Source organism: Elephantulus edwardii, unplaced genomic scaffold, assembly GCF_000299155.1.
Source record: "Elephantulus edwardii isolate Elephantulus edwardi_28Jun2011 unplaced genomic scaffold, EleEdw1.0 scaffold00048, whole genome shotgun sequence".
Classification (NCBI taxonomy): Eukaryota; Metazoa; Chordata; class Mammalia; order Macroscelidea; family Macroscelididae; genus Elephantulus; species Elephantulus edwardii.
This window is the reverse complement of record NW_006399798.1, coordinates 16,903,689-16,927,030: the sequence shown is the minus strand read 5'-3', so window position 1 is coordinate 16,927,030 and position 23,342 is coordinate 16,903,689. Positions and strand designations below refer to the sequence as shown.

At 36.9% G+C, this 23,342-nt stretch overlaps 1 protein-coding gene across 1 annotated transcript in view; it reads right to left on the bottom strand.

Moving 5' to 3' along the window:
• BPTF (bromodomain PHD finger transcription factor) overlaps window positions 1–23,342 on the bottom strand; it is a 151,586-nt gene that overhangs the window by 72,945 nt on the left and 55,299 nt on the right. Inside the window, exons 4-6 of the mRNA XM_006886274.1 lie at window positions 17,471–17,677; window positions 15,300–15,302; window positions 647–834 (exon numbers count right to left, since the gene is read on the bottom strand). Of these exons, the coding sequence (XP_006886336.1) occupies window positions 647–834; window positions 15,300–15,302; window positions 17,471–17,677 (398 nt within the window). The remainder of the gene's footprint in view (window positions 1–646; window positions 835–15,299; window positions 15,303–17,470; window positions 17,678–23,342) is intronic.

Here is a 23,342-nt window from a genome sequence, read left to right as displayed (position 1 = left end):
TATATATACACACACACACACACACACACACACACACATACATACATATATATATACATATATACACACACACACACATACACACACATTCATATCAAAAGTATACATATATATATCAAAAGTAGGTTTAAAACTTCCCAACCATTTTTAAGTAAGGTACAGTTAACATTATTTCACATTTCAGAGATATTCCTTTTTTTGTTTGTTTTGAACCTTTAATGAGAAATATATGTGTGTATACACACACACACACACACACGCACACAATGGAGCTCAAGAACAATGCACCTGGTGTCACTGGGCGGAGGGCTGAGGATGCAACAAGGCCAACAGAGAATGTACAAACACCACCATACACAGTTACAACGAAAAGGGGGCCCGACAAGACTCGGTCTCGGTTTCCTCATCATTTAGCAGCATGATGACGATGTTGTGGCTGATGGGGAAGAGACTTCCTGACTCTGGACACTGCCGGGTGCCCTCCAACACGTCCACCTCCAGCAGCACGTGGTGCACCTTCCTTAAAAAAGCCTCATTTTACTCAGATCAGTTGGTCCTCTGGGAACCTTGACCAAATCCAACTGTGAGCAAGAGGTCAATTTCTCCGTTTTTGTTTGTTTTAAATAAAAAAGCAGTAAGAACACACCTCTTTGCCTTCCTTAAAGAATTTATTTGCTTCATGGGCTGCAGCTGCCACCTGCTGGTTTTTCAACTGGCTCAATTTGCTCTCTGGGTTTCGTAATCTAGTGATAATTCGGGTAGAACCAGATCCACCTTTTCCAGGTCCGGGAGACTCGCTTCTTTCACCATTAGACTTGTCTGATTTGTAATCACCTATTCCCAAATGAAAAAGGCACAAAGAAATTGCTGAAGGTAAGAAAATCATAAAGACCACCACCTTATTTATCCAAAGCTCATATCCAGTGCACATCTAAGATCCAAAAAGTTAAAAAGAAAAATAATCTTTGAATAACCAAAATAAAACAAGTAACCAAAACAAATGTCATGTAATTATTTGAAAGAGGTCTATCAGAATATCACTGTGAGTAATTTTCTATTTTATAAATAATTCAAACATTCTGGGTTATCTGATTTCAAAGTTCATCTATTAGAATATCTGAGGGACTGGTATAAATTTACAAGGAATAAAGATAGTAATTAAAAACACACATTTATAAAATATTACCTTTATATTTTCAATATGGATTTCTGAATAGAAAAGAAAGGCTATCATTAATTTTAAAACAATTTTCATTAAAATTCTGTTTAAATATCTAATAGATTTGAGCCTATAAACATAAACATGAAATTAATTCTCCCCTAATGAATCAAGATAATTGTGGTTATTAATTTGAAAATGTACTGAATTAGGTTTTTTTACCCTAATCTCAATCTCACATACTTTCCGAGTTATTTAATTTTTTAAAGTGGCAAATTTAACTGTCCAGGAACAAGTCTCATGAATCTCACTTTGGCTAAATATTTCTATACTTTCTAAAAGTATCACATCACTGCCTATTTTTCACTAGTCAAACAGATGAAAAGACTTTACTTTTCTTTTTTCATCTCAAAGCTTTTTAGAAGTGAGACAGTACAGCACTGGTAAATAGCGGGACAAATCGAATGTATTATGTGTTCATATTGGTAATATCTTAAGTAACAAACTCATTGCTGTTGAGCTGGAACCAACTGAGCCCTTCTGAAAACCTTCAATCAGGTTTTCAGAGGCTGTCAATCACATGGGAGTAGACTGCCCATCTTTCTCCTTTTTAAATTAGTAAAGAGAAAAGTAAGACTGGGAAAGCTGGCTATCAATTTGAAAAACAGTAAAAGTTAATTAAATGTGTAGTCATCCCCTCCGCCCCCCCCCCAGCAAGACTCCTTTCTTTTCTTTATTGGAGATGCTTTTCTCCACTTCAACCAGGAACCTGCCAGGGCTCCCAATCAAGTACCCTGTCCCTCTGGGTTGACCACTGGAGCCCAATTAGCCAGATACAGCCCTCTCCTGGTGGCCACAACGACACCCCAGGAATCGCTATGCAGACTAAGCTGCTCAGATCCCATTCCGACTTTTAAAATTTAGAAATAACAAGGTCTTAACAACTTCTATTGTGGACAAGAAGAGGATACATTAAGAATGGACTAAATTTATTTCCCATTACATGGGGTGGTAGAGAATGAAACATTTTAACGACAAGAGATACAAAGTCCATCATAGAATGAAAATTTGTGAAAATGAGAGGGAAAGAGACGTGGATAAACTCATTTGGTTCTCTGGATCCAATAATGTGTCTAAGGCTGGAACCATCTCTGCATTTCCCAAATATAAGAACAGAATTCCTTTTTAAAACTAGTCTGAGATAAAATTTCTGCCACCTGGATTCAACAAGTCTCAAATAACCCAAAAAAGTGTTTTAAGAATATGATTCTTAAATATGGCACTGGTAAATTAAAGATGTGGCAGGTGCTCTGAATATTCTGCTACCAATGACTGAGAAACTGTTGTTGTGTACCATCAAGTCGGAAATGACTTATCACTGACCATCCTGAAGGTTGTCAGAGGCAATAAATCACATGGGAAGAAATTGCCCATCTTTCTCCTTTGGATTCAACCACATACTTTGGGTTGGCAGCACCACTTCTGACCACTAAGTCATGAGAGTTCCCTGGGTGGAAAACCAGGAATCTTTTAATGTTCAGGACTTTGCAAAGCAGTTGGTCAGAGTGTCACTATTCCTGTGCAACTAAGATCAGGAGCCTATTAATGCTAGAGATTTAAGACAGACTGCGTGTAAAATGCAGGATGTTGGACTCAAGTGGCTATGTCTTGGGACTAGTGATAAAGGCCTACCTACACTAAGGAAGAAGTGTAACCAGGGTGTTCCTTAAAGACAAGAATAGTGAGGCTTCTTCTCACATACTCTGGAACATGCTATCAGGAGGGGCCAATCCATGGAAAAAGACACCCTATTGGGAAATGTGGAGGGGCTCCAACAAAAGGGACTGGCACAGTCACTATAACAGCGAGCCTGAACATGCAGACCGTGAGGAGGGCACATGATCTGTTGGTCAAAGAGTCACTATGAGCGGCAGTGTCTTGATGGCACAGAACCACCACAATATAAAGACATCAGTGGCTTCTTTTGGACTGGCCTGAAATTAGACAGGAAGTGTCCTGTGGTTGAGAGGCAGATGAGAGCTAACACTTTGCTACTTGATAGAGTGCTACTGAGGCTGGTAATGAAAATGCTACTGGACAGAGTCCACAAAGACTGTGAAGAAAGACCAGTGATCTACTCTGGAAAAAAAAATCAGTCACTGAAAATTCCACAGTTAACAGTTCTACTCTAACATGTATGTAACATGGATCAAGTCACTAGGGTAAAAAAAATGACTTGATTGTCAGCTGGTTTGCTTTTGGTTTTAAGTTTAGTGCAAAGAAAAACAAGAGAACAAAAAAAGTAATCTTCAGGGGATAAGACCTGAAGATGGCATAGAGAACAAGGTTAAGGGTGTAGGTTCTTAAAAACACCCTGAAGCAAATACCTTAATTTTTCCTACTTTTAATACTGGAGGTAGAGTACAGATCTGATTTACTGCAGCCCAAGGTTTTCTACTGGTTCAGTCAAGGTTGACTCACTGAAATCCGAATACACATGAACTTATAAAATGTAGGTGTGCTAGACCTCGAAAAATGATAGGTTACAGTGCTGGAATGTGAGACTGAGAAAAGGCGTAATGAACCTGATGCAGGAGACTGAATTATTGTCAGGACCTTGGACAGTAACAGATTCAAAGTGCTGCCATCTTTAAGTAGGGCTCCGTTGTTTAAGACTCTATGGTTTCAGAGAACAGGGTACTATGCAACGCGCACATTGCAATTGTTTTTAAGAGGAAGATTAAAAGTGTCTAGCAGGATGCCCATGTCTATTCCTTCCCCCACCCCTCACCCCCGTTCTAGTTATCATAGAGTTCATCCATATTTTAGAAAATGGAGTTTGTTCCAGTTTGCTTCACTGGCTATGACGGATAAGGAAGAAATGGTTCAAAACCCTTCCTCAGTTCTGCAGCTCATTATTTAATGATAAGTCAAGGCAGATGCTTATTACAAATTCAACTTAGAGTCAGGGTGACTGACCTACTAAGCAGATGAGTTGAGGAGTGGAAAAGCTTACTTTCGAGGACTAACCTCTGTCTCCAGACAAAAGGTAAAAGCTCAGTACCCAGGAATTTACAAGGAGGTCCAACAGCCGAAGCATCTTCAAACTCACCAAACTATGATGCGTGATTTTTCAATCCTATAGAAATCCCTGTGGAAGCCTTTCCTAACAGCCAGCAGGAACGAGGCTGCTAAAACAGAACAGCCTCCAGAGGGGGCACTTCCCATGTTCTTCTCGCTTCTCAATTACAACAGGTGGCAGCCAGATAGATCAAAGAATGCCTCCACTATAAGCATCACAGGTGGTTACATTTATATTTTGGCTCACGCATTGTGAAATGAAAAGAAGCTGCATAAAAATCTTATCCACAGTAATTGATGGAAAGCATAAAAAATTCCCAACTGCCTTCAATGAAAATAACCACATGTGATCTGGGAAACACCCCAAAATTATATGTATACATGTATGACTTTCAGATTTTGTATACATGTACATGCTGAACTACTAAAGGGCAGAATTATATTTACTGGGTTTTTTTCCCTCTTCTTTGTAGTATGCCTCTTCCTCTAAAAAAAATCACTCCTACCCCACTCCAGTCTAATACTTTTGCTGGAGTCATCATTCATAATACCTTGCCTGCCCTGGCCACAGAGGTGGGAACAATATGATCCAAGACAGGCCACTCAAATTCCTTCCTCAAGGACTTTTGATTTGGAGCCACAGACCTTGTAAAGATATGAATACAAACTGTTGATGCCATCTTCCCTGTCACTTGGAAAAAGCCTGTCTGTATTGGGAGAGAATCAAGTTAACATACAAACATATGCAGAAACAAAAGATGACAGAGAATGGAAGACAGAAAGAGCTCTAATATCTGGGCCTTGTTATACCTGCTGATAGCTTACACATCATAATTACATGAGTTAATAATAAATTTCATTTTCACTTTAGATGCATTAATCTGGCTTGGTCACTTGCTATAGAAAAACATCCCAACTGAAACAGATTTGTTAGCTCACATTATACACAAAATTATACTCCAGATGTTATATATGTTATATAACATATATAATGTTATATATATAAAATCCAGATTTTCTTTATACAAGTTATATATGTGTTATGAAAAATTACAATAAAATGTATTTATATTCTTGGGATAGGGATAGCTGTTCTCAGTTAAATATGCAATTTAAAACTAAAGACAAAAAGTTGATAAGGTTACCTATATAACACTGTCTCTACAAGATAATGTGTAGTTAAACAACAAGCAGTAAAAATATGGAAAAGATACATGTAAAAACCACAGAATAGCTATAATTCATAAGTACTCCTAAATTCAATATGAAAAATAACCAAACTCAACAGGAAAAATGAACCAAAAGATATATGAAGAAAATGCACCAAAGTTCACCAAACATGTGAAAAGCAGTTTACCTACATTGGCAAGTAGGAAACATAATATTTTATCTTACCATTCACAAATATGTAAAAGATTAATGATGTTAAATTTAGATATAGGTTTAAAAAAGTAGGTATGATCTGTTCATATAAATCCTATTTGATGTTAGCAGCAGCAGTTATCAGTACTTTTAAATGTACCTACCATTTGACCCAGCAACTCCATTGCTCATTCATTCCTATCTTTCCAGAAATACTTGCACAAGTACACAAAGTGACATGCTGAGGTTGTTAAAAACATCACTATTTATAGTAATGATAAAAAAAAAGTGAACAGCCTAAATGTTCACTATGAGAGAAACAGGATGTGAATTCTGATTCATCTATATTGTAGAATATCATGCAGCAGTTTAAAAGAATGAATTACATTATAACATGAAAAGATCTCCTATCTCTATTACTGAGTTTTCTAGGGAGAAAAAAAGCAAGATGCAAAATTAAGACATGCAGAATGATCCCATTTATGTGAAAAGCAGAACCAAAACTTAATGGCAACATACATACATGAACTTAACTGCTTGGAGAAAGATCTTACATGTAATACAGTAAACTGTGATGGTGGTTACGTTAGGGAGGATATATGAAAAGGAGCTTCTTCCCCCCCCCCTTTTGAGTGTCCTTGTATTTATTTAAATGAAAACAATGAGTATGACTGCCTAAATTGCATTAAAAAAAATCCAATTCTCCCACCTCCCCAAACTTTTCTTTTAAAAATTAAAAAAAAAAAAAAAAAAATTCAAAAAAGTTCAAAGCTCCCTTTAATGTATGAAGTGTATTCTTACCTATCTCTTCTTGAACAGAGACAGGTGTATGGGAGTCTCTTTCTCCGTTTTCAGGATCATCAGCTGCCTTTATAGCCTCACTCTGGGAAGAGTTTAGCTCACTGCTGCTGTTACTGTTTTCCAGGTTAGGCTGGATGGAGGTAGTGGTAGCACTAGTGTTACTGCTGTCACTTGTCTTGTTAGGTTCTTCTAGAAAAATAGAATACCTGATTTTTAAATCAGAAATCACATTCAAAATTTTCAGAAAAAAATGTTTTAAGATATCATTACAAAGCCAGATTTTTAAAAAAGTTGCCTATGTATGAATAATGCAATGTATAAAAGATATTTACCATCAATATCTGAAAAAGATTTAAAAAAAACCCCAACTACAAACAAAAAAATACAACCCAAAAACCAAAAAACTACCACACCAAAATGTTTCGTCTATTAACCAAGTAACTCCTATTGCTATAGGCCACCATACAAGACAGCCAATCTGCCATCTCACAGCAGGAGAATGAGAAAGTGGCAGCCTATCTCACAAAATAGGTTATACCTGTTGAGGTCCTCTCTTAACGTCTAAAAAGTTGACAATCTCGTTCTTGAAAAGTACAGAAACAATTATTATATGATCAAAGTTTTCTATCTGGCCTCTTTGCTTCTAAATTAACTAAAAGGTAACTCCTAAAAATACTGCTAATTTGTAAAGAGAATGTAATAGTATCATAAATATTGTAGTTATATTAAAAATAACACCACTATTACCTGAAAGTCTAAGTCTTTCCACAGTAATTTAGAAATTTTTAAAGTACCCACATTATTTTTGCCGCTAATAAGATAATCTTTAAATCAATCACCTACCAACTTAGCAGAGCATAAGTAGAACTGAAAATGCACAAAGATCAGATGCTTGAGACTTCCTGAAAATGAAATCTGATGGCATCAGAAGATTTCTCCAAAAGAGTAAAAAGTAAAAAAAAAAGACAAACTAGAGTGGGGAGAAATATTAGGCAACAGCAAACGTGACAAGAGGCTCACTCATCTCTAAAATTCATAGAAAACTTCAACACATCAACAAGAAAATTACAAACACAATTACAAAATGTTCAAAGGATATGAAGAAACTTCACCAAAGACATTTAGATGGCCCAAAACACATGCTCAAGATCATCAGCTGTTGTTAGGTACCGTCAAGTCTAGTATGACTCACAGTGACCCAATGAACAACAGATCTGAACCCTGTCCTACGGCATCTTCCTTACTTCTGACACACTTGAGCCCCCTGCTGCAGTCACTGCCAATCTAAATGGTTGAGGGTCTTCCTCTCTTTCGCTGTCCATTGTTCCTCCATCTTCCCAAGTGGGATATCCATCCCCAAGGAATATCCCCTCTCCCAGCAACATTCCCAAAGTAGGTTGAGATGAAGCTTTGTCATCTTTGCTTCCAAGAAGTACTCTGACTGCACTTTCTCCAAGACATATCTGGTTTTCCCTTTTTGCACTCCATAGGCTCTTCTCCAACACCAATCAAAACAACGATGAGATATCTAACCCCAGCAACAAAAGCAAAGTCCAATAAGACAAGTGAGTGTATGAAGGGATCTGAACTCTCCAACACAGCTGGTAGTGATGTAAAATGGTACAACCACTGTGGAAAACAGTGTGAAACTTCCTTAGAAAGGTGGGAATAGAAACACCATTTGATCCAACAACCCTACTACTAGATAAAGATACATAAGAAATAATAACTGTGGCACAAACTGACACACATTCAAGTTCACTTCACTAAGACATTATGATAGCAAAAAAATTAGAAACAACCCAAGTGTCCCATCAATGGAGCAGTTTACACAGATAGAACCAAACTTGGATTGTTACCAGGAATTGGAAGGGATGCAGAAAGTATTAAAAATGAACAAATATGTAAAATGTATATGAACTTTTTAAAAAAATCATAATGACACAAAGCACATAAAAATGATCCAATGAAAAACCAGTATGATTTGCAAACTTTCACACAAATAAAAATAAATTACCTACATTAAAAAAAAAGTAGTGCCACTATATAATAAAGTTTATCCATAATGTAAAATCAAACCAAATTCACTGCCACAGAGCCAGTTCTGACTCATGACACACACACACACACCCTCTACCCATCCAGTTTTCTGAGGCTGTAAACATAATGGCACCAGATAATGGCCTCATTTTTCTTTCAAGGAACAGAGGAGTTCAAACTACCAACCTTTCAGTTAGTGGCCCAACACTGAACCTGCTATGACATTAGGGCTTCCAAAAGTATACTATGCTCTTAATGTTTTTACATTTTGTAGATTTAGCTTGGTGTTTTTTGTTTTTTTCTTTAGGGAAGGAAAACAAAAGCCTAATAAGAAGACATGTAAATGGTCACAAAAATTGAAAATGACCTTGAAATATGAAAATATACACACTTTGTTCAAATGTAAATATGCAAAGTGAAATTACTGAGTCATCAGATGGGGGGGGAAATCCAAGAATGACAATTCACAGAAGTAAATAGGCAGTGCGTTCACAAGTATCCCCACAATTTAGCCCTGGTAGGAATGCAAAATGGTTCAGTATTTTGAAAAATACTGAAGGGGGAAAAAGGTTATTGAAAAGATCAAGAAAAACTATATATTTTAGTGCCCTGGATCTAGCAATTCTACATCTAGAAACCTGTCCCAAAATACACAGGAAAGAAAAAAATTACTTATACAGAATTGATTACTGAAGCATTATTATTTTTTTTTTTAATTTGTGTGCGTGTACCGTCAAATCAGATCTGACTGGTACAGGAGGAGATTGTCCCTCCTTCCCTGGTAGAGCATCTGGTGGATTCGAACTGTGCACCTCTGGGATTGCAGTGCAGCTTCTTGCCACTAGGCCACCAGAGCTCCCCTGAAGCATTATTTATAACCATAAAAAGCCTCAAATAAAATGTCCACTACATAACAACAACAACAATTAGAATTAGTTAATAATGGCAGATAGGTGCAATGAAATGAAAACAGAAGCGTGACCCAGCACAAACACCAACAAATCATCAACTAACAGAATTATCTTTGGGGTTCAATGCAAAAGGAATGGTATAGGATAACATTTTGAGAATATAAAATAACAAAACCAGCCACTCTAAGAGGGAGGGAGGGAAACAGACACCTAGAGGAGAGAGACAAGTGACAATTCTTTGCATGTACCATGTTCTTAAGGTTTGATTTTGGAATTATGTAAATGTTTTCTTCTTACAATAAATGAAAATCAAAATTCAATTCCTAAAAATGGAAAACAAATTACTATAGCCTATTACAAACTGCTAATCTGATCAAACCCATTAAAGAGAAGAGAATTTATTCTTCCATTCCTGCTTGAAACCATGTATCTCAGGATAGCCTTGGTGAAAGATAGAAAATTCTTCACAAAACAATCATAGTTATTTTTTTAATGACAGATTTAGAAGTCACCATGACATAATCTCTAAAACGATCACCAATGCTGACCAAATCATCAGTGCATAAGAGGTTAATAGGGAACTTCAAAGTGGAGGGTCAGCAGGTCACCACTTGAATCACTGACCAATCATTTCAAAAGGCAGAAGAACCAGACATCATTAGATTCGCTGTGATAGGATATGGACCACCTAACACACTGCTTATGAAGTGCTCATGCCAAAACCAGTTGAAACCGAGTCTAACTATTATACCTTTATAAACATTTAACAACACCTTGAGGACATAAATACACAATCCCTGCTAGTGGAGCACTCACTCCACAGGAGAAAATACGAGGTTTTTAAACAAGGGGGTGGGAGAAGCCTGTGGACAGAAAGGGAAAAGGGATTAGATTGAGGAACTCAAGAAATGTAAAAGTGTACCACAACAAGATAAAGGCAAATAATTCAGTAGAAAAATGGGCACAGGATATGAACAGACACTTCACCAAAGAAGACATTCAGATGGCTAACAAGCACATGAAGAAATGTTCAAAATCCCTAGCTCTAGAAAGATGCAAATCAAAACAACTATGAGATATCATCTCACCCCAGTCAGAATTGCAAAATTTAACAGAACAGCAAGCAACAAATGCTGGCGAGGTTGTGGAGAAACTGGAACCCTTATTCACTGTTGGTGGGAGTGTAAAATGGTGCAACCACTGCGGAAGGCGGTCTGACGCTATCTCAAAAAGTTGCAAATAGAGATACCATTTGACCCAGCAATTCCACAACTGGGAAAATACCCCAAAGAGACCATAACGGACATCCAAGCAGATATATGCACACCCATGTTTATCGCGGCTTTGTTCACAATAGCAAGGAGTTGGAAACAAGCTAAGTGCCCATCAACAAACGAATGGATAGAGAAGCTGTGGTATATTCACACAATGGAATACTATGCTACATTGAAAAACAAGGAACTCAAGCAATATTATTAAAAATGGGTGACCCTGGAATATGTTATGCTGAGTGAAGTATCTCCATCACAAAAGGACAAATACTGCATGGTGCCACTGTTGTAAAGCAGGACAATGACAATGGGGTTGGGGGGAGACCGAGAAGGATGGGATAAATAATGTATAATGCATTGAAACAGATGAGGGAGAAAAATGTTTAAGAGGGAAAATTATTAGAGATTTTTGTCATGACAGGAGTCGAGAGCGAAGGCTGTATAGTGGAGTGGACCTGGGGGGTTTACTTTTCCAAGAGGGTAGTGTACTAGGGGGGAGGGTTGGGAGGGGAGAAAGTGCAACAATGAATGAATGGAAATCCAAAGTCTCTGTAAATTTTCATTGAAATTAATAATAAATTTTTAAAAAGATGCTAATAAATGTTTTTTTTTAAAAAAGGTATTTACAATGAATAATTCACCGATTTTATAAAATTCTAAAAAAAAAGAAATGTAAAAGCAAAAACACGGCATGCCATCTGTGGACGGACATTGTTTAGATTTATCTCAAACATAACTAATGTGTGCATTGGGTTTTTTTAAATGACCTTAAATCGACTGGGGGGATTTAATGTAGAATGCTTACTAGACGGCATCAAGGAATTATCAGCTTTATAAAATGAAAAATGGCTGCAACTACAATCCCAGAGGCGCACAGTTCGAATCCACCAGATGCTCTGCCAGGGAAGGAGGGACAATCTCCTCTTGTACCAGTCAGATCTGATTTGACGGTACACTCACACAAAAATAATAAAATAAAATAAAAAGTCAAAAAAAGAAAAATGGCACTGTAACTGTATGAGAAAATGTTCACATTCTTTAGAGATGTATGTGGAATTCATAGGTACGATGTGCTGTCTGGTAGAATATAATTCAAACTCAGAATGTTTGTTTGATAGAAATAAAAGAAAAAAAAATAGATTCTAAATCATCCCTCATCCCCCAAACAAAGCAACAACAAAAACATGCCAACATTTTCAGGCCACATATACTCCATGTGCTAGCACTGGTGACTTAATTACAGAAGTCTTGCCTTTTACTTAAGTCCCAGCCAGTGCACCTCAATGTGGAAAGTACACTTAACTTTCTGTCAGCAAAGGCTGCTATGCTACTTTTCTGCTACGCTCATTTTAACAGAGCATCAAAGACAGAGTAGGAAGACAGATGTGATGAACTGCAAGATGTGAGCCAAAGAAAATGCACAGCTCATATCAGTCTGTTCGTGGTCATCATCATCAGACAGCAGGGATGGAATCAGACCACACAGCATTTCCTTCCATTGTTTATGGAGCTGTCCAGAGACAAGTGTCAAATGAATGGCAGCTAACAACATACCCGAAATGGTGGCTTTTAACCACAAGAAAGTAAAAATGCAAATGTTCAGACTATACACATCTCAAATACTTTATGTATAAAGTGCTGTGTGCTATTATGGCTATCACAACAATATTTATTTACCCAGCTACTTTATATATTTGACTAGGTATTCAGGAACTGGAAAAAAACATTAACCTACTGAAGGCAAGACTCAGATTCCATGCAGTTAACCTTTCAAGGTGGTGTTAGTTAATAAACTGAGAGCTACACAAAACTCACAGAACCATCTTACCTATAAAAAAGTTAAACCATTTTCAAGAACTAAAGATGAAATGTGTGGAAAAAGAAATTTACTATCACCATTTCCTAAAATACTGCCCAAGTTTTCGATCTTCAATCTAAGCCATGTAAAATCTCTCTGATAAAATCATGGTACCTGATCTTTAAGTTCTCATCCCTTTATTTTCCTTCATGCTGAAGAATGTACACGTTTTCCTTTACATGTATTGTATTACATGAAAATGATCATGCTCATTAATAAGACTTCAAAACACAGCTTAAATTAAGCAAACATCTTTATAAAGAAATTCTGCAGTAGAGGTCGTTCTAATGAGACTTTTTACATGACAGTCCAGAATAAGAGGTGCCCAGGTGGACTGGGGGTGGGGCGGGGGGTGGGGAAACTGAGCGACAAGGAATGAATCTTTGAAAGAGAAAAGCAAACTGGGGTGGGGGAGTAGGGAGGAAAATGTGCAACAATGAATGAACAGAAAACCAAGTTTGCTGTAAACTTTTGTTAAAATCACAATAAAAATTATTAAAAATATATTTTAAATTTTCTAATTATTAAACAAAAAATTTTCTAACCTCAAAAGATATTCAATATAAATACTAATCAAAAGAAACTAGTGCGGCTAAAGAAAAAAGATGTTTTACTGTGACAAAAAGATAATTCAATAAGAAAATATCAATATTGTGCATATCTAATAATATATTCTCAAAATGTATAATGAAAAACTAGAGAAAAAGACACTAACTAGAAATAATACTAAAACATCAGAAACAAACCAAGCAAAGGTACAAATTTGAATACCATAATGAAAAACTTGGATTTAACGGTCCTGTAATGTACATGCTGACAGAATATGAAAACACACATACATACAAACAGGGAGCTCAGGTACCTAGAGTGTTGTGCTGCCAACTCACGGACAAAGGTCCGATCCCACCAGGTACGTTGGTGCTCCTCGGGACAGAGACGGGCAATCTCTCCCCCAGATCTACAGACTCTGAAAGGCTGCTGGAGGCCAGTGATGAGTCAGTTCCAAGTGGATGGTACATAACAACAATAAATGCTGGGCCATAAAACAAGCCTCATGGATCATAAAACAAACCTCACCCCCAAATGTTCTCTGACCATAATGTATTAAATTATATATTGAAGCAAAATGATAACCAGAAAAATCTCCAAATAATTCACTATTAATTAGCACATTATTTCTCAAATAAGTAAAAATCACCCACATCAAAAAAGCAGTAAGGAGAAACGCTTTAATCTGATACAGAAAAGCTGTGGAACGCCACTCTAGCAACACTAACCAGAAGGTGACAGCCTCACCAGCACACACAGACAAAACACAAAACTGCAACCAGCCAGTCAAGTCCGACCCCTGCTGGTTTCCCATTGGGCTTCCCAGGCTGTAGACCATGCTTGCACACAGCAGTGGGTGAACTCAAACTGCTAACCTCTCATGTATCAGCCAAATACATTAAACACTACTGGGTAATATTTAAGGGAGAGAGAAAGGGAAAATCGTCAAAATACCTTTCTTAAGGAAGCTGGGTCACAAAAATGCACAGAAGATAAAAGGAAGGACATGAAAGATAAAGAGAGGAAATCTATATAAATATAAAATTTCTCCATTTCTCTTTAAAATCTTTATAAATGTGTTTCATAATCTTTCTGACACAAATATGGAAATGTCAGCTTTCTAGAATTTTGTTTGCTTTTCTGAGCAATAAAGAAAGAGCTCTATGAGTTATTAAATGGTCAGGTTTTTTATTTCTTACAGGGCAGCATCTTCATGCTAACACTTTCAATGACTCCAAAGGGGTACTTGCTTCCACTCTACCTTCTTTCTAGAATTCTCAGGTTCCCCTGAAAAATTCTCCAAGGCAGATTTTTCTGCCAAAATATATTTGAATTGCAAAGAATGACTCTAGAATTTTCTTTCTCAATAATGTCTAAATCAGTAAATATGTAATGCAAATCCCCTACTTTATTAGTCTTTTTCTTGCTGGGCTTTCTTATCCTCTCAAAGGGCTAGTAATATATACCAGTGATAATAATATTCACCATTTACTGAGTAGTTAATATAGATCAGAGAGCTCTGGTGGCCCAGTGGGTAGAAGTTTCACTGCTAACCCCAAAATGATTCTTCCCCCCACCACCCCGCCCCTTGGTGGTTCAAATCCACCAGATTTTGAGGTTCTGTGGGAGAAAGAAGAGCAATCTCATTCTGGACAATTTATAGCCTCGGGAAACTCCCGGGAGGGTTGGTTCCAACAAGCTGGTTCCAATTCAATGACAATGAGTGAGTAAATGAGTAACATGTATCAGGTACTACTCTGAGGGCTCTGTAAATATTAATTACTGTGTCATTTTTTAAAATTACAGATATTAAGATTCAGTTTCTCCCTTTAAATTACTAAAAAAACAAAGAACAATAAATAAGTGTGAGAAATGAATATATATAACACTGAATGAATATAACTAAAAACTGAGCAACTACGATTCCAAAACAGTTAAGCATAAACCTACCACATGACTGTGTACTCCTAGGTATGTGCCCCAAAGAACTCAAAAGCAGAGACACAAAAAGGTACAGATGCAAAATGCTCCTGTAGCTGCCTTACAGTAGCTAGCACGTGGAAACAATTCAACTGGCTATCAACAGAGGAACAAAATGTGGTCTACCCATAAAATGGACTATTAGTCACAAAGATAAGTTCTGAGACATGGGACTTGCAAGTACTATGCTAAGCCAAGTAAATGAACTACAAAAAAAAGTCAAATATTATCTGATTCCATTTCTAAGAAGTATCTGTTTTTGTTGTCGAGTACCACTGAGTCAGAACCCACTCATAGCTGACCCTCCAGCAGGTTTTCAGAGACAGTAAACTGCACAGGAGAAGACTAATCATCTTTCTCCTGCAGAGCAGTTGGATTCAAACCACATGCCTTTAGGTTGGCAGCACAACTCTTTTATCACTAAGCCACCAGAGCAAATTATCCACCAGAAAAGGTGAATTCAGAGACAGAAGGTAGAACAGAAATTTACCAGAGGCAGGGCAGAGGAGCAGAGGAGTTACCGTCCTAAGGACACAAAGTTTATGTAGAGTGTGATGCTGCTTAAAAATTTAGAAATACATGGTGGTGATGAGTACACAAAAGGAACCTAGGTGACATATGGGTTGCATCTTGGTTGGCTAACCAAAGGATTGCAAGTTCAAATCCCCCAGCTACTCTGAACGACAAAGTTGAGGTAGTGATTTTTTTTAAGCTTTACAGTCTAGGAAACTCAAAATAGGGAGTCACAAATTTTAGTCACCGTAAGAGCTACTGATTGTCAAAGAACAAAATTAGCACACTAAGACCTTGAGAGAGGAAAGCCATTGGCTTCACAGCAGAAGTGTCCCAAGAATGAACATCTTCCAACAACAAACTCTATCTCCTTCCTATTACAACCCAAGCACGCCATTAAATGAAGCAAGTGAAAGTAATGATAATTTGAAAATTATACATATGGGGGGCAAAAAGCCTCTTTAAAAACTGCCAACAAGATATTAACTATGATACTGGATATTTATTTTCTTATTTTGCTCTCTTAATTTGGTAATTAAAAAAAAAACCTCATAAGAGTCCAACAATCGAATCCTTTAAAAAAATTTTTTTAAACCATAGTGACATTCTTAGCAAGACTGAACTTAAGAGTATAATTTTAATTGCAAAAGAACACAATTTAAAACAACAGGTTAACTTGCATTTCTATTTCAAAGTACACTTTACAAAAATGTTTTGTGACAATGGTTTTCTATCATAACATTGTGGCTTAGGATGTTGTAAAAGAACTAAATAAGCACATGCAAACATAAAATTAATTTGTTAGTATATACAAGGAAGGATGAGATCATTCAAAACTCAGCCATTAATTAGTATGTAAGTATTTAAAACCAAAATGTCTGTCATTATGGTCTGATGAAAAAGAATAGACAAATAAGCGAAAATGAACTTTAAAAAGCATGAAGTAAATTATGATGAGTTTCAAGCACTGACTCCAAGAACATTTATCAAACTCCAAATGTTAGGCGACAATTGAGCAATCAGGGATGGCATCGTAAGCAAGCAGCATGAACAAACACATACTCTAAGGTTTTAGGTGACATTCCGCCTTTACTACCAAAGGGAAGGGTTCCCCCCATTACAGAGGCATTGATATGGTGCCCTCTGTACCTGGTACATCCGGGGGGAGCTCAGATGCCACCTTCTTCTCTGCCATGTTGCTGCTATCGTGGGTTTCTGAGAGATACCCCACGGGGCTCCTCCCTTCAGAGGGACTAGGCTCTTCTGAAGAAGCATGTGCTGTGTTGTCGCCAAGATTTGTTGACACAGAGTTACCTTTATCCCCAACGTCTGTTGGCTCTACAGTAAAATGCACAACAAAACTTTAAAGATACTCTTAAAAAAATGTTTCAGGCTGAATGGCCACATTTGATCAAGTACTAATAATGAAGGGTCACCAAGACATTTGGTGGCAGGCAATCCAGACACTAATTAAAAATATTTAATACTGGGATTTTTAAAAAAAGGTTTCTATATTAACAGTGCTTAAGAAATAAAAAAAAATTTAACATTTCTCACATACAAAAAAGTATGTAGTCTGGTATTTTAAAAAGTTATTTTTAGTAAAAGTAAAAATTAAGTAAAAATTTTACTGGCATAATAAAGTAATTTATCATAATAAATCTCATAGAGGAAAGGGAATTTACTAGAAAGACGAAAAGGAGAGAGTATATCAATATAGCAAATCTATTCACTCATTACCAGTATCTTGTAAGGAGAGTGTGTTTGAAAATGTATGTGTGTGTTTTGTCCTAATCTCTTTAGAAATGTAAAATTAAGTGGCTGCTTGCAATAAAAAGGACATTTCTATTTTACAGTTAAAACTAGAAGTCTCACTTAATGAAAAATAAAAACCTTAAAACAAAACACCTTATAATTTTCTTTTTAGTGAAGTAATTTTTTTTACCCTCAGATTTGCTTTGTTCAGGACCATTATCTGGTGTCTGGTCATCACCGTCTTTTTCAAGGGCCTGGCCTTCCAACTCCTCTCTGCTTTTCTCAGAATCTTTTGAGTCGGTATTCTCAGTCTCATTCTTGTCCTTTTCTATTTCTTCAGGGCTTCCACCAGTATCAATTTCTCCTTTTTTGGCCCTTATGGATTCCAAAATTTCTTCTGTGATGAAAACAAATAAAACATTTTATTTCCATTTTAGCAAACATAAGTCTTAGAAATGTAATTAAGTTTCAAACGCGTTATTAAATAGTTTTAAAATAGTCAAAACTATGAAATAAGGGCCAAGATTACTAATGAAATTTCATTTAGAGAACTCAACAAATTGGGTTACTTTCACTTAAAAAAAAAAATCCCACACTATTTAGAGGCTCTACTCAAAACCAAAAGACTAGTTTCTCTTCTAAAATTGCTCTAGTCTGTAGTCACAATTTCTGCCATAAAATAACACAGTAAGCAAGGTTCACTGATCAAAACCCCGTGAGACCTGTGACCCAAGGCTGCTCTGGCATGAATTAGCTGGGCAACTCTAGGCAAGCCACTTAGCCTCTTGAAGTTGCTATTTCTTTCCTCCATGGTAAAATAGAAGTCTATTTGGAAACATTTCTTTCTGAAGTTCTTTATTGTTCTCAAGATCTCTAAGATGTTCTCGCCCTCCTTCTCCTTGGACAGAGTGGAATGGAACAGACCACAGGACAGAGACCACAGAATGACTCATGGATCTGAACCATATTCTTCAGGTTCTACTCTAATGCTATCATTTTTAATTCTGTTGCTCATACTATTCCAGCTTTGACCACAGACAGCTTCTTTGGTGAAGCCCTATGTCCTTGATATACCACATTCTTTTCTTATCAGCTTAGCACATGTTTTACTCTATGGCCCTAGGTGGTGGTGGTGTTATTTGCTGGAACCAATCCATAGCTGACTCTCCAATGGGTTTTCAAAGGCAGAAATTTGCATGAGAGGACACTACTCATCCTTCCCTTGTGGAGCAGCTGGTGGAGTCAAACCCAGTGTCTTTGGGACTGCAGCACAGCTTCCTACTAATAGGCCACCAGACATCCACGCTCCCTAGAAGTGCAGTGGTAAAAACATTTAGCTGCTAGCCAAAAGATAGGGAGTTCTAAGGTACCACTGCTCTAAGGAAGATAAAGCTATCTTATATATGATACATTTTATTGTGACTTAAGATTTACAACCCTGGAAACCCTATGGGGCAGTTCTACTTTGTCCTTTCAGGGGTGTTAGAGTTGAAATTAATTTGATGGCGGTACAGTGAACCTGATTTACTTTCTAGCACTGCAAGATGTCCCAGGCAAATTTACTATTTTTCTCACTCCAGCTTGAAGAATTTACCATCTCTCAAAGAAGTTCTGTGTCTTTTACTGGAGAATGATATTTACCTGTCACTATCTCAGCATTAGGCCTACTTGTTACTACAAGGCTGTCACTAATGCTAGGCTCTCTCAGTGGACTGAGTTAGAAAATATACGTATGTCTACCCTTGTCGATACACATTTATATATCTTTGTATGTGATACCTGTATACTGTGTCTGTATACACTTACACATACACATACTCTCTTCCTTCTACCACTGTCCACTCACTTATTTGTAATTTGTTTCTCTGACAGTAAGAAACCTGACTTTCAACTTCTATGCTTACTTACTTGTTCAAAGCTCTGGTGGCCTAGTGGCAAGACACTGCACTGCAATCCCAAAGGCATGAAGTTCAAGGGCACCAGTGCTCTGTGGGGGGATGGGCAATCTCCTCCTGTGCAATTAACTGCCTTTGAAAACCTACCTGCTTTAGAATTATCACTTACCCTTGCTCAATTAATTCTTTTTAAAATTTTAATTATTTTTATTTTATTTTATACAGATTTGCACACAGAACTCACATACACTGTGCTTCATCTGCACACACTGTGCGCTTCACAAACTTCTCCATTCACTTTGTGTTTCATACAATTATTCCCATACCCTGTGTTTTTTAAAATTAATCACCATTGATCCATGCCCATCATTACCCCACTTCATTCATTCTTTCTTGTCTAGTACATTTAACTTATCAATGGAATCGCACAATCTTTTTTTTTTAAATAATTTTGTATTTATGAAAAATTGATGCATTTGAGTCGTGGTGTTGGGAGAAGAATATTAAATATCCCATGGACTGCCTACAGAACAAGGAGGTCTGTCTTAGAGAAAGTGAAACCAGGGTGTTCCTTGAAGGCAAGGATGCAATGCTTTGTCTTCACATATTTTGGGCATATTTTTAGGAGAGGCCATTCCTTGGAAAGGGATATCACAGAGGGTCAGTGTAAGAGAGGAAGATCCTCATTAAGATGGACTGACACGAGGGAGCTCTGGTCAGCTACTGGCAAGAAGCTGTGTTGCAATCCCGAAAGCACAGTTCAAATCCACCAGATGCTCTGCTGGGGAAGGAGGGGTAATCTCCTCCTGTGCCAGCTGGATCTGATTTGATGGTAAACAACAACAACAAAAATAAAAAAAGGAAAAAAAAGGATGGATTAACACAGTGACTGTAACAATGGGTTCAAGTGTATTATCAGAAATGATGAGGATAGCACATGATAGGCAGGGTTTACAACTACTGTTCACAGACTCGCCATGATCTGTAGCCAACTCAATGGTACATACAACAACAAAAATATATTTCAAAATTCAATGGCATGGGGTCAGGCCTGGTAAGTACTTGGGCAGGAGACCACCTGGGTGCTCTAGACTTAAAAACAAACAACGACAACAAAAATGGAATGAATTAGCCTGTAGGTTTAAAAAACTCATCTTTCCTTAAACAATTATTCTAAAAATTAACTTTTTTTCAAACAAGCAAAATAAAGACTGTAAAACACAATTACCAAATGTCCTTAACATTAACCACTCTAGTCTTAAAGAGTGATAGGTGGAACAGTCACAGAAATATTTATCTCAATTGGTCATTTCAGTTTAAAAGTGAAAGGCTGGCTTAATGATAACAATGCATAATAAAAGTTTCAGAAGGAAAGGGCTGCCTTGTGCACCATTTGTTTCCAAATGTAGTACATTTACACTGTTTTTTAAATTAGTAATTTAAATTGGAAGCAATAGGTACAAAAACCTGTCACAGAATTTTTAAGATCCATTAAAACAAAGCTAAATGGGGACTATCACAATTACCGGATAATTAGGTGATTAAGAAAATATAATAAAATTTTAATTGGAGTATCGAGATGATGAGGAATTCTTTCCATTTTTTCACATTTTTGAAAAATTTTATAAAATATTACAAAATTTGGGGGCTCTGGTGGCCTAGTGGCAAGAAGCTGCACTGCAATCCCAGAGGTACGGGGTTCAAATCCACCAGATGCTCTGCCGGAGAAGGAGGGGCAATCTCCTCCTGTACCAGTCAGATCCGATTTGATGGTAAATGCACAAAAAATAATAAAATTACAAAAAAAAATAAAAAATATTACAAAATTTAAAAAATTTACCAAAACCAAAACAACAGTATGTTAAGCTGAAAACTGTGTTTTCAACCACCTTGTAAGTTGGACAATGAATAAGAAAGATGAAGAAAAATGAGGTCATTGAATGATGGTATTAGCAAGGAAAGTCAAATATGTCATGGACTGACAGCCAGAAAACAAACTTGTCCTGGAAGAACAGCCAAAAACAAGATGGCAAGACACTTGTTTCATGTACACTGGACATGTTACTAGGAGGAACTAGTCCCTGGCAAAGGACATCATACCTAGCAGAGTTTGTGAAAACAGGAAGAAACTCAACAAGATACACTGACACACTGAGAGGCTTCAAAAACAGGCTCAAACATGGCAATGGCTGTGATGGTGGAAGACGGGGCAGTGTGTTCTGTTGAGTGCGGGGTTGGTATGAGTCAGAATTGACCTGACAATACCCAACAACAACAACAAAATGGACACAGAAGTATATGAATTTCCCAGTTTTTATCTTTGAACTTTCTAAGAATATATTATAGCCCAAAGCTCAACACTCTCTGCTGCTCTTAATTACTATTAAGGTTTAACTAATTTTAATAAAGTACATAACATACTAAATTATATAGGAATTAAACATGCTTTATGGACTCATACAGGACTGTATGAGAAGCTCTTAATTGTGTAATACCAACCATTTTACTGATAAAGGCTGCTCTTTTTATTTAATTGCTTTCTTGGAGGAAAGAAATTCACCTTAATGCCCTGGTTCTGTTTTTAATTTTCTTAGATAAGATGATTCTCTATATACAAATTTGTATCAAGACAAGCTCACTCCGAAAGCATTTAAAATTCAATATTCCTGATGAAAGTACACAATACCTTTCAGGCGACTGGCTATGATTCTCTTATTGTACTAAAAGCTGCAGACAGGAAGACAACAAGAGATTTATCATATTTGATTAGCAACCTGTGGACTAAGCCACCAGAGCTCTGGAGATTTGTCAATTTTAATGACTTAATTCATGAACGGACATAAGATGGAAGTAACCCAGCTAAAATGAATAACTTCCCAATTTTTTTGATCTATAGAAAGGAGGAGAAGGAAAAGGAATAGAATTGTCTTATGGCAATTATTGACTCCCTCAAGAATTTTGAAGATTCAAGTTTTTCTTATGAAGCTTTTTACACATTCTTCTAAGCATATCTAACACAGAAATACCTCCAATTATCATATATGCCTAAATATAATCTTTGACAAAGAAATAATTTCATTCCTGAAGACAAGTGTTCTTGTAATGCAATAGTACTTAGGAGCAATATAGCAAGTCTGTCGTTTTCTAAAAATATTCAAGAACACAAGGGAATACTGATGCAGAGTATGTGGGAACAAGCTTAGAGATAGCGACTGGAATAAATCTTTTTTTAAAAAATCCCATTTTTTTTAAGCATTTGGGGAATGGGAAAAATTTTCAATAAATGGAGAATGGCAAAAAGGGACAGGTTTATATGAATAGAAAATGTACCCAGAAGAGCAGGAGGACGCTGTTAGCTGAAGTGCATGTCCAGAATCTTACCTAAATGGCAAACTTGTTAAAAAATCAGGGCTCTAGTACAGCTGAAAAATTCACTCATGGCCAGCATGCAATGAAATGGAAGCAATACAAATGCGTAAAATGTGGGTGCACCAGAATGAGAACAGTGGGGCAAATGATGTGACAGAGCTCTGGATGGAGGATTTATTTAGAAGGGGCACAAGCAGCCCTTTAAAGAGTTTGGTGCAGGCCACTGGATTATTACAACGACCATGGACAGCGACACACATTCAGAGTGGCTGGACTGGTGGCCATCTTTGAGAGCACCACCTGTTTCCGACTCTTTGCTAAAGACTTAGTTGCTAAGCAACACACGTGCAGTCCTTGTCTTCTAAGAGGGCAACTATGTTTCTAGCAGGGCACTGGGCCTCATTCTGGTTTGTAATCCAATACACCCACATTTTACAAATTAGGGTCCATTCCAATTTCACTTTGACTGAACAGTCTAAAAGGCCCTGTGACAATACAGGTGCCACTTATTACACAGGCAGAGTCTCTCTGGCAGGATTAAGAAAATGGCAATATGGCTGCTTCCAGAAAAGCAAAGGTTGAAAATTATGAACAGAGAGAATTTTTTCCTTAATTATACTACTTTATTTACAAAATTCAAATACATTGTTCACTTTTTACTGCATATCATGTTGTACTATTGATAGGTGAAAAGGAGGGAAAAGAATTCTTTTATTACTTTTTTAAAAAGCAGAGTAACAAAATAAAAAATTTATTTCTAACTCAAAGTATAAAAGCAACATCCATGATTCCATAAAA